At 43.5% G+C, this 12500-nt stretch overlaps 2 protein-coding genes across 2 annotated transcripts in view; both read left to right on the forward strand.

The window, feature by feature from the left end:
• LOC130523764 (uncharacterized) overlaps positions 1-12500 on the forward strand; it is a 43566-nt gene that overhangs the window by 16217 nt on the left and 14849 nt on the right. The gene's annotated exons all lie outside the window — the stretch shown is intronic.
• Positions 454-12500, forward strand: part of LOC130523761 (NACHT, LRR and PYD domains-containing protein 12-like) — a 13096-nt gene continuing 1049 nt past the window's right edge. The window contains exons 1-11 of the mRNA XM_057029276.1: positions 454-680; positions 1166-1336; positions 1940-2041; positions 2963-3066; positions 3615-5439; positions 6367-6543; positions 6653-6826; positions 8653-8826; positions 9736-9909; positions 10116-10289; positions 10821-12500. The exon at positions 10821-12500 is cut by the window's right edge and continues 1049 nt beyond it. Coding sequence (XP_056885256.1) covers positions 673-680; positions 1166-1336; positions 1940-2041; positions 2963-3066; positions 3615-5439; positions 6367-6543; positions 6653-6826; positions 8653-8826; positions 9736-9909; positions 10116-10289; positions 10821-11007 — 3270 coding nt within the window. The 5' untranslated portion in view covers positions 454-672 and the 3' untranslated portion in view covers positions 11008-12500. The remainder of the gene's footprint in view (positions 681-1165; positions 1337-1939; positions 2042-2962; positions 3067-3614; positions 5440-6366; positions 6544-6652; positions 6827-8652; positions 8827-9735; positions 9910-10115; positions 10290-10820) is intronic.

Consider the following 12500-nt stretch of genomic DNA (forward strand, 5'->3'; position numbering starts at 1 on the left):
TCTTTGTCCCTCCACCAGGGGACAATCAATCCTTTATTTAAAAAAGGAGAGTATGTAAAGAGGGAGAGATCAAGGCATTCCATTTTATTGTTTTAACAACTGGGTCTTTGTGGAATATGAATTTGTTATTATGGATTTATGAAATGTGTTCTGTTTTGAATGAAGCAGTCAAGAAAACGAAACGAAACCTAAACCCATGGTGTTTTCATATTTTTGGTCCTGTACATGTGGTCAGATCAGATTAGTCTGAGCAGAATTGGGTGTTTTTTGCCCTTTGCTGTGTGTCATCTATTCTATTCAGCATGTTGGGTTGCTTGACTTCTGTTGGGTCGTGGCAACTTGATCATCACTTCTGAGATATTGACACACCTTTTTCCTGAGGCTGGCTCCAATGCTGCCAACACACCTGGCCATGGATATGGTGGGACTTCTGTGATGAGTGGGGTCAGAGGTGGTGGACAAGCTCTGCTCCAAAACAAGCTTGCTAGATATGTTTGGGATCTCCTCCGCCACAACCACCAGCTGCAACTAGTAGCTGTGCACGCCATGCAGAGTTTTGACCTCTAGGTCAGGCTACAGATGTTTTTTCCAGCACCATCATGTGTTGGTGAGAAACATGATGCGCCTGATCAAAAAAAGCTGCTTGTAATCTGACAGACGAGCCATGATGAGATGTCAAGGTGCGTTGTTGAAAATGAAGATCCTCTTCTTGGAATCCTGTCTGAGATGACAGAAGATGATGCTGCATTTGACCCACTTTGATGATGTGATGACGTATTTCTGTTTAGTTTTGAATGCATTCTCATCTTATTTGTTGAATTTAATGTTGAGAACTGACATCTTGAAAGAATTTAGGTTTTCTTGTAAACCATAACCAGATAAAAAATGATTTCATTTGTATTTGTGTGCGTCCGTCTAATGCCACCGCACCTTCTGAAACACCCAGGAGAAACATTTTTTCCACAACTATTTTATATTTAACATGGTGTAAACTTTTAAGATGTCCCTAAACTTTTTCCAATATATATGTGGCCTGTATGATGTACAGGGTGACATCATATAATAGATTTGGATGTGAATGAGCCGACAATACGTCATTGGACAGACCTCTGCTTGTCTTCATGCTGAGAATCATGTTCTTTAATCTTCTTTTCTGTGTCAGCAGACTGTTCCTGCTTAACCGTTTAGACTCACATTTAAAAATGAGCGAATGTGTGATGGAAGAGGAAGAGAGAGCAGAGTCCACAGTGCCCAGCTGTGTGTCCATGAAGAGCGACAGGTCCAAAGACAACCTGAGAGGAAACTTCGGTATTGGACCTCAAGGCTCACCTTTAAAGTAAGGTTTTCTGAACCACATAACTCTGCCTTAGAACATTTCACAACCATACAAAACATCATTTTGTAGGTATTAGCCTCTACTATCGTGAAAAATGAAATTCATCAGCTCTTTAAAATGAAACGGTGCACAGTCCTTTCACCATGTTGGCCTGTGGAAAACCAGTGTTGTCGGCCCGATGGACCAGCGTCCCCGTCGTTGCCGGACCACCGTTGGCCACCAGTTGGGTTTTGGGATCAAAGTGGGGGCGTTTCCTGTATCCGGTTCTCCTCACGGATCCATGACTACAACATGTTGCTGCAAGTGCAGAGACGTTTGCTCTGGAAAGAACTTTAGAGCACATTCAGTGCTGCAGGATGAGGGGCTGGAAAAGGTGCCAGTTCTTTTCTCACTGCAGGGAACAGTTAAAAAAAGCAGCTTAAACTCTGAAAACATGAAAATGATACAGAGACATCACTGATTTATTGATTCAGTTGTTATCCAGAATGGATTAGAAATGTTCCTGTTTGATAAAAATGCAGTGAATTGGGATTATTGAACTACAACCTCTCCAGATTATTTACCTTCATCACAGTCTCATCACTATTTCTGATGTTTCCTCAGGATGGACGAGGACAGAGCAGAGTCCACAGTGCCCAGCTGTGTGTCCCTGAAGAGTGACCAGTCCAAAGATAGAGGAATAAACTTCAGAAGTTCAGAGGAAATGTAAGAAAACTAAAGCGTGATGATGTGTTTGTGTGGCACCCTTTAAACTTTGGTATTGGACCTCAAGGCTCACCTTTAAGTAAGGTTTTCTGAACCACATAACTCTGCCTTAGAACATTTCACAACCATACAAAACATCATTTTGTAGGTATTAGCCTCTACTATCGTGAAAAATGAAATTCATCAGGTCCTTAAAATGAAGGTGCACCAACATGTCAGGCGTTCGCTCCCATTAACTCCCATGTTAATTTTAGTGTGGTAAATCTTTAAAAACTGAAAATGCTTCTGTTTTTAACTGGTCATTTCTCCTACATGGGTTAACATCATCTCACAACAATTCCTAGGCATATATTTTGAAGTTTCCCAACAATATCCACCATTGCAGAGTGCTCCAGCTCTCCATTTAGATACGGATGGGTAAGACATGGCAGGTCTGTGCAGCTTGTTCTGCCACACTGTTCCACCACATGTCATGAAAATTCATTAAAAAGTCTATTTATAAGGCTCCTGGTTCTAATAAACCCATAGACAACAATATCAGTCATTTCTAAATGGTTGAAATAAGCTTTTGAATACGCGTGACCTCTGTGCTATTTAATGATCAGTTTCAGAGACCAGACGACTGTATTTGGAGCATAAATGGAGAACTTTTGTTCTATTCTATGAGTTTATATTCCTGATTTGGCACTTTTATTTTTAACATAAATTCACAATGAGGAAAAGCCACTAAACACTTAGATCAAATACACTTTTCTCCAACTAAACAAGCTTGTTAGAACATAAATAACTTTATATTTTTTGCTCAGTGTTCATTCAATCTTCAACTGTCAGAGCAAACTGAAAGTAGAAGTGAACGCAGCCTTTCTTAGGCGTTGCTAACGCCCAGTAGACATGTATAACCACTATTCCCATTTTTGACAGCTATCAGAAACGGTCTGCTTCCATTGGAGATTCCTCCTGTCCCGAGGGTGAAAAGAAACGGAGAACTGAACTGCAGACCGCCGACCTGAACAACAGCGTCTCACGTAAGCTCGCACATTTGTATTTATAAGATACTTTTGGGTCGGAATAAAGGAACAACTTGTGTATTTACAATGTGCAAGAGAAGATCCAGAGAGCTCTTGTTTGGTTCCACTGGAACCCCTGGACCCTCTGAAGACCTTCCTAAATGCTTAGACAGTATTTAGCAACATTTAGTCATTTAGTTCTGGAAAGTGTTAAAGAACTGAAGGCAGGTGACCTTTACAGGACAATGGGTCTGCTGAGTATGATGTGTTTGGAGAAGGTTTGATGTGTTTTTTAAATATCATCCAGCTTTTACCAGCTGTTTAGTCCAGCAAACTCTTGGAAGACATGGAAATGGTTGTTATAGACTAAATTAGATTGAAACCCAATGAAATAAAAGAATAGGTGTACATAAGAAGACATAACATTTAAAAGTGACAGTAAGATGGGTCATTACCCGACTGTTGCTTCGATCATTCAAACATGACAGAATGTTTTCCAGTTGAGGACATCTGTGTTACTGCTGTAGATGACAATTGTAAAAGATTTAAAAGATTGTTTGTTTTAGAGGGTGGTGAACTGCAGGAGGTGATAGAAGGTCATAAGATGAGTCTGAAGAGAAGATGTGAACATGTGACTGAAGGAACTCATGAAGCAGGAAGTGGAACCCTGCTGAACAAGATCTACACTGAGCTCTACATCACTGAGGGACAAAGTGAGGAGGTGGACACACAACATGAGGTGAGACAGCTTGAGAGAACCTCCCAGAAGAACATCCAGGACACTCCAATCAAGTGCCAGGACATCTTCAAAGTCTTATCTGAGCAACAGAGACACATCAGAGTGGTTCTGACCAACGGTGTCGCCGGCGTTGGAAAAACCTTCTCAGTGCAGAAGTTCAGTCTGGACTGGGCAGAAGGTTTGGAGAACCAAGACATCAGTCTGGTGCTTCCGCTCTCATGCAGGGAGCTGAACTTGATCAGAGATGAGCAGCACAGTCTTCTCTCACTGCTTCATGTTTTCCATCCAACATTACAGAAGATCAGAGCAGAAGATCTGACTGTCTGGAAACTTCTGTTCATCTTTGATGGCCTGGATGAAAGCAGATTTTCACTGGGTTTCAACAAGCATCAGGTCATCTCTGATGTCACACAAGTATCGTCCGTTGGCGTGCTCCTGGTGAACCTCATCCAGGGGAACCTGCTTCCCTCAGCTCTCATCTGGATCACCTCCAGACCTGCAGCAGCCCATCAGATTCCTCCCTCGTGTGTTGACAGGATCACAGAAGTACGAGGCTTCACTGACTCCCAGAAGGAGGAGTACTTCAGGAGGAGGTTCAGTGATGAAGATCTGTCCAAGAGAATCATCTCACACATCAAGGCCTCCAGGAGCCTCCACATCATGTGTCTGATCCCAGTTTTCTGCTGGATCACTGCTATAGTTCTGGAGGACATGATGACCAGAGACCAGAGAGGAGAGCTGCCCCAAACCCTGACTGACCTCTACTCACACTTCCTGAGGGTTCAGATAAAGAGGAAGAAGCAGAAGTATGGAGGAAAGCAGAGACCAGAGGAACTGACTAAGGCTGATAAAGAACTCCTTCTGAAGTTGGGTCGGCTGGCGTTTGAACATCTGGAGAAAGGAAACATCATGTTCTACTCAGAAGACCTGGAGCGATGTGGACTGGGCGTCTCCGAGGTGTCGGTGTACTCAGGAGTTTGTACAGAGATCTTCAAGAGAGAGAGTGTGATCTTCCAGAAATCAGTCTACTGCTTTGTTCATCTGAGCGTTCAGGAGTTTCTGGCTGCCGTCTACATGTTCCACCGTTACACCAGGAAAGACACAGCGGTTATAAATCAGTTCCTAAAATATTCTGAACCAAAGGACTTTTCCGGGTTTGCTGGGTTGTATAATAACGATCCAGCCACATCTCTTGATGGCTTCCTCAGGAGAGCACTAATGAAATCTCTCAAAAGTGAAAATGGCCACCTGGACTTGTTTGTTCGCTTCCTTCATGGTCTCTCTCTGGAGTCCAATCAGAGGATCTTGGGTGGACTGTTGGATCAGACGGACAGCCACCCAGAAACCATCCAGAAGGTCCTCAACAACCTGAAGGAGGTGAACAGTGATGAAATCTCCCCAGACAGAAGCATCAACATCTTCCACTGTCTGATGGAGATGAAGGATCAGTCAGTCCATCAGGAGATCCAAGAGTTCCTGAAGTCAGAGAAGAAATCATGGAGGAGACTGTCAGAGATCCACTGTTCAGCTCTGGCCTACCTGCTGCAGATGTCAGAGGAGGTTCTGGATGAGCTGAACCTGCAGCAGTACAACACCTCAGAGCAGGGACAACGTCGCCTGATTCCAGCTGTGAGGAACTGCAGGAAGGCCGTGTAAGTAAAGATTTTTAGGGCTGGACATCGGCGTTTAAATCAAGCGAGTCGATCATGTCAGGTAGCAATACCCCCTCCAGTGGTCATTCCTTCAATTCTTTATCTCCATTGCAGCGTCCATAAATTAAAAACAACAACAATTCATCCAGAAATGTTCAACACTGGCTGGATATAAGTTCAAAGGTCAATCCAGACAAACCAACATAAGGCAGGAATAATAGGAGCCACAAGTTAACTGACTATCATGAAATTACTGTCATGTCATTAAATAACTTTTGTTTGTTTGTATACATCGTATTCAAACGACAGAAAAACACATTTCAACTAATGACACGTGACTATTTTGCTTCATTTGTTCAACGTAAAAACAGCCGGCCTCGTTGGTTTAAATGGGTGTTTTAGGTCTTTGTGGCGGTTCCGTTTGGAGCCTTTATGTGACCCACAAAGTTGTTTGACCCTTTCCACACCCGTTAGGTGGCAACTTCATCACTAGCAACAAAAGGTGCAGTGAAAATGATTTGAAGGGAAACAGGCAGATAGAACAGAAGCTGAGGGCAATCGATGCAACCAGAGACTCTGATGTCATCGATCGGATCGCTGAATTAAGACTTGACGCACCATCGTACAAATTGGATGAAATGCAAAATATCCAAAGAGCCGATAGACAGATAAAAAGATGCACGTTTCTTTAAACCATTTGCTATAATCATTTTAAATATTGAGTAATTATGAGCTGTTCTAAAATAAGACAAATGTTAAGAATAATTCAGTTGCATTTCAGATCTGATGGTCGTTCAAACTGTTGCTCTACGGTGTTGAATTTAGCTTTTCCAGGAAATGAGCTACATTTGTGTTGAGGTAGATTCTCAGATAAGTTGATGAGAAATCCCAAAGTTTGACTCAATATTTTTGTTTCATACACAACAGACTGTCTGGTAGTTTTCTTCCAAAGAGGCATTGGGAAGTTGTGGCCTCAGCAATGACGTCAAACCCTTCTCATCTACGGGAGCTGGACTTAAGCATGAACCAAAGCCTGACAGATGCCGGAGTAAAGTTACTGTCTTCTGCAATGATGCATCCAAACTGCAGACTGGAGACGCTCAGGTCAGGAGGCCTCTGCTGGTCTTTTCTAAATTTCTTTACATTTTCTGCTTTTCTCTTCATTTTCAGATTTAGAAATGTGTTTTTATTTGCCCATTTATTCCTTTTCCAGGCTGTGGGACTGCAGTTTATCAGAGACCAGCTGTGGCTCTCTGGCCTCGGCGCTGAGGTCCAATCCCTCCCATCTGAGGGTTCTGGAGCTGAGTCAGAACCAGCTGAAGGATCCAGCAGTGAAGCTGCTCTGTGGTTTTCTCCAGGATCCTCTCTGTGAGCTGGAGACTCTCAGGTCAGTCAGAGATGATCCAGTACTTTCCCAGGTGTAACTAGTTAGACAATACATGTTTCCATGTTTGATCTTTGTTATAAACGTAGTGTTACAGTTCTCAGAAAAAAGACCACACAGGACAGATTTGCAGTATTAAATTGGTTGTGGAAATCTGTCCCATGTGAGGATGGTCATCAATGACTAGAAAGGAAGTATCAGTTGGAGATTTGTCTTGTTTTATTTTAGGCTGGCCACAAAACCGCCCAAACATTCAGACCAATCAAAAATGGTTCTTCCTGTCTTTTAAAGATCAGAAGGAAAACTAGAAACCCCAAAAGAAAGCTGCTGCAGTGTGCCATGCCCCTTCTCTCCTGAGAAAAGCCATCCCAAAAAAGAGAAAAGCCCAAGTGTGAAGTGAGCGCCCTGTTAAACCTTGGTACCGAAAGCCTGCAGTCATTCTCATCTTAGGTGGCTTCATTCCAGCCAGAAGCCCAAACCTGCCTCCCTCTTAAAGGGGCAGCAGGTCAGTCCAACCACAGAAACCTTCATGAAGATCTGAAGCTTTCAGCATCCACAATTGTTGCACCTCACTTCCATTGGAGTCCAAATCAGAAGTCAACAAGTTGATTCTACACCGATTCTACACAATGCAACCATTTTAAAAAGGTTTCCATCCATAAGTTTTCACACATTTTTAGATAAATCTGTTTGTTCATCGCCTCCTTCTGTTGTAATGGTCATTAAAGAAAATGACCTTATTGGAGTTTTTCTCCTCACAAATATGACTTTCTATGAACGATGCAATAAATGCAGCTTGCAATCTAAGACAATATGGAAGTATGTGTATATAATAGTAGTGGAAGGAGCTCATAAAATAATACATTTGCTCTTCTAATCGAATCTCTCTATGTTATTAAAGAAAAACCTGCTCTTAGTCAACAACATCTAAGACATCAACCAAAAATCCTAATTTTATACAATCTAATATAAAACAGTAGAGAAGACTCTTTCTGCAGAGACACTGGTGGCAGGAATGCAGAAGTATCACCTGCTCAACTTGGAAGGTGGAGCAGAAACCACCAGCTGAGAAGGTCCTCAGCGAGAGGAAGTGGTGGAGAACCATGAAACTTGCTAAGCTCCACCTCAGCTCCAGGACGGGCTGAGCTGGAGCTGTGGCACCAGGTATCGCCCAGAAGAGCCTCCAACAAACAAGCTCTTCTCTTGGGAGGAGAGGGCTTTGAATCTCAGCTCAGTGTGCTTGTCTCTAGTAGGTGGCAGCTGCACCTTTTCCTGAGCTCCTTGTTGATGCCCTGAGGGGAATTGATGCTCCTGCAATGTTTTCTGGCAGCATTGAGCTGCAGTGGGGCAATCAAACACACTGTGGGGGGGCTCTCTTTCCTTCTCTCATCTGGAGAACAAGTGACACCAGCTGCCAATCATTGTTGGAGAAATGTGCAGTCAGGGGAACGATGCGTCCAGACTATAGCCACCCTTCCAGCATCCAGCAGTGTCTAAAACCTTTGATTTGGTTTCACCAGAGAGTGTAGGGATTGCAGGGTCGCTGCAGCATCGCCCACAAGCTATCAGGAGTGGGTCGCTTTGTCCCAACTCCTGACAAGAGTTGAGTGCTATTGAGAAATGTGGTCTCACAAACTTGGAAGGTATTTTGACCCACACACACTTTACATACGCTGTAGATCTTGTCCAACCGCCCTGAAAGAACCCAAAATAGGAACATACGGCAGATAAGCCGGTGCAGGACCAGAGGTTTGTTGCTTGTAAGCTGTGTTTTGCTCTGGTACATGTTGATTTTTATTTGTCTTCTCTCAAAATAATTGTTATTTTAGACTAAGTGACTGCAGGTTATCAGAGACCAGCTGTGATTCTGTGGCCTCAGCTCTGAAGTCCAACCTCTCCCATCTGAGGGTTCTGGACCTGAGCCACAACCAGCTGAAGGATTCAGGAGTGAAGCGGCTCTGTTCTGGACTGGAGAGTCCAAACTGTAAACTGGAGAGGCTCAGGTCAGTCTTCATTTTTCTACCTATATACCAGCTGCTAAGATGGTGAAGTGAGGCTGTTCTCAACACTGCTGTGATGCACCACATTAAAAAAATTCCTTGGAATATCGTGAATTCAGGTCTGACCCAACTAAGAACTAACGTAGGTTTAGTACTGACACAGATAACATGCAGACCTGCACCGTATAACCTCATCCTGCATTTTTCAGATTGCTTGCTGCAGCTTATCAGAGATCAGCTGTGGCTCTCTGGCCTCGGCGCTGAGGTCCAATCCCTCCCATCTCAGAGAACTGGACCTGTGTCGGAACCAGCTGCAGGATTCAGGAGTGAAGCTGCTCTGTGGTTTTCTCCAGGATCCAAACTGCCGACTGGAAACTCTGGGGTAAACACCATTCTCAAAAATGTCCATTATTCCATCCGAGGGTCCTCACACTTTCTGAGTGTGTGTGTTGTGCCCAGTTCCTTCAGGAGGGAGGGCCACACGGGGACCACTTATTCATGATAAATTGATTTAAGGACAATGAAAAAGCCGACAGATGGTAACCAAAATAGACAAAACTAGGTGAGGGTGCCTGGTAGACACCAGCCAACGAGGAGGGAGATGGTGAGGGAGACAGGAAGTCATCTAAGACAGGTTGTGCCTTTAAAGATGAGCCACAGGTGAGATGGATCTCCATGATGAGATGGGAGGGAAAGAGGTGGGAGAACCTGGGAAGAGTGAGGGCCAGAACAATATATATTCTCCTCTGGAACAGTGCAAACCTGAGAGGTTGGAACTGTGGTAATTACATATTACTATCATTTTTTAACCTGTAACTAAATTAAATATTTACAGATCATGCCTTTGATTAACCTTTCAGATGGATACTGGTTTCACTTATAACCTTATAAAAGTTTCCCTTCTTTATTTAGATTAAGTTACTGCAGTTTATCAGAGATCAGCTGTGGCTCTCTGGCCTCGGCGCTGAGGTCCAATCCCTCCCATCTCAGAGAACTGGACTTGAGTTGGAACCAGCTGAAGGACTCAGGAGTGAAGCGGCTCTGTTCTGGACTGGAGAGTCCAAACTGTAAACTGGAGAGGCTCAGGTCAGTCTTCATTTTTCTACCTATATACCAGCTGCTAAGATGGTGAAGTGAGGCTGTTCTCAACACTGCTGTGATGCACCACATTAAAAAAATTCCTTGGAATATCGTGAATTCAGGTCTGACCCAACTAAGAACTAACGTAGGTTTAGTACTGACACAGATAACATGCAGACCTGCACCGTATAACCTCATCCTGCATTTTTCAGATTGCTTTGCTGCAGCTTATCAGAGATCAGCTGTGGCTCTCTGGCCTCGGCGCTGAGGTCCAATCCCTCCCATCTCAGAGATCTGGACCTGAGTGAGAACCAGCTGCAGGATTCAGGAGTGAAGCTGCTCTGTGGTTTTCTCCAGGATCCAAACTGCCGACTGGAAACTCTGGGGTAAACACCATTCTCAAAAATGTCCATTATTCCATCCGAGGGTCCTCACACTTTCTGAGTGTGTGTGTTGTGCCCAGTTCCTTCAGGAGGGAGGGCCACACGGGGACCACTTATTCATGATAAATTGATTTAAGGACAATGAAAAAGCCGACAGATGGTAACCAAAATTAGACAAAACTAGGTGAGGGTGCCTGGTAGACACCAGCCAACGAGGAGGGAGATGGTGAGGGAGACAGGAAGTCATCTAAGACAGGTTGTGCCTTTAAAGATGAGCCACAGGTGAGATGGATCTCCATGATGAGATGGGAGGGAAAGAGGTGGGAGAACCTGGGAAGAGTGAGGGCCAGAACAATATATATTCTCCTCTGGAACAGTGCAAACCTGAGAGGTTGGAACTGTGGTAATTACATATTACTATCATTTTTTAACCTGTAACTAAATTAAATATTTACAGATCATGCCTTTGATTAACCTTTCAGATTAATACTGGTTTCACTTATAACCTTATAAAAGTTTCCCTTCTTTATTTAGATTAAGTGGCTGCAGGTTATCAAAGATCAGCTGTGGCTCTCTGGCCTCGGCGCTGAGGTCCAATCCCTCCCATCTCAGAGAACTGGACCTGGGTCGGAACCAGCTGCAGGATTCAGGAGTGAAGCTGCTGTCTGATCTTGTAGAGAATCCACACTATGGGCTGGAGACATTGAGACATGGCTGGTAGAAGCCAGTCAACTCCCGCTCATCTGCTGCATCACTCACTGACCACTGGTGAAGAGCATCTGTGGAAACATCTGCCGTCTACTCCCTCCATAGATGAAAAATTCAGTTTTTAAAAAGCGCTGGTGGACTTTCAGGAGATCAGTCGATGGTCGACAAAGCAGAAGCAGCTTCGCCTTGAAGTTAAATTAGTTCCTGGTATCACACAATGCATCTTTATAAAGTTCTAAATGGCTCCTCGGCCACTCTTCTAAGCATGGAAACATTCTCTTAATTGTCTCTTCAAATGTCTGTATTATACGTTACTATTTTACATCATGCCTTCAGAATCTTTAGGGTTTAGTATTTACTGTCTCTGTGACATGGAGCATTGGAATATTTCAGCTGCAGCCAGCAAAAACCCATCAGAATGACGGCTATCGGTGGGAACCACAGGTCATTTGACTTTAGTCAGTCTGTTCAATGTTATAGGATTTATTGCAATCTAATAAAAACTATGAATAAATGTGGGAAATAGGAAATAAAAAGAAGCAAAATGACCAAATAAAACTCCCATGAATACTGTAAATTTAAAGATGTCAAGAATGGAATATCAGCTTAAATGGAATCAAACATAAAGTGAAAAGGCCTCCTTTAAGTTTACTGCAAAAATAAACACTAAATCAAGAGTGACACGCGCCAAAAACGTCTCATTCTCTCTTCTGTCTCCACTCATTCTTTTATATTCTCTTAAGATAATGGGGACGGGGTCGTGTGATAACAAAACAAGCTAATTGGGGACTATATTTTTGTTGCAAGAACTTTGGCTCTTCAGAAGTTTCTATGTTGGCTTCCACAGATTGTGCATCCACTAGAAACTCAGTGTTTTTGAGGAACTACCAGGAGTGGCTGGAGTGGAGGCCAATGACGCTATAGCTACATATAGGTACATATAGATCACCGTTATCCTCAACCCCAAAAGACCACCAGTTGGCGCAGCAATACTAAAGATAGGAGGTTGTGGTCGTTCCCCAAGGGTCAATCTTAGGTCCAACCCTTTTTAATCTTTACATGCTTCCTCTTGGGGACGTCATCAGGAGCCACGGCATCAGCTTCCACAGCTATGCTGACGATACACAGCTGTACATCGCCGTGGCTCCTGGTGACACAGGGCCAGTTGATGCCCTTTTTAACTGTATTCTAGATATCCAGTCATGGATGGCAGAAAACTTCCTACAGCTCAACCAGGACCAAACAGAGGTCTTAGTCATTGGTCCTGAAGGTCAGAGAGAGAAACTTGTACCAAAATTAAAGGATTTTAAGCCATCTCAATCTGTAAGAAATCTGGGTGTGATCTTTGACTCTGAGCTTAGTTTTATCCCACACATCAAAAACATAACAAAGGTAGGTTTTTACCACCTGAAGAATATAGCCAGAGTCCGCCCGTTTCTCTCTCAGGCCAGCACGGAGGTGCTGATGCACGCTTTTATCTCTTGTGGTCTAGATTATTGTAATGCC

This window comes from Takifugu flavidus, chromosome 4 (genome assembly GCF_003711565.1).
Source record: "Takifugu flavidus isolate HTHZ2018 chromosome 4, ASM371156v2, whole genome shotgun sequence".
In the NCBI taxonomy this organism is placed as follows: Eukaryota; Metazoa; Chordata; class Actinopteri; order Tetraodontiformes; family Tetraodontidae; genus Takifugu; species Takifugu flavidus.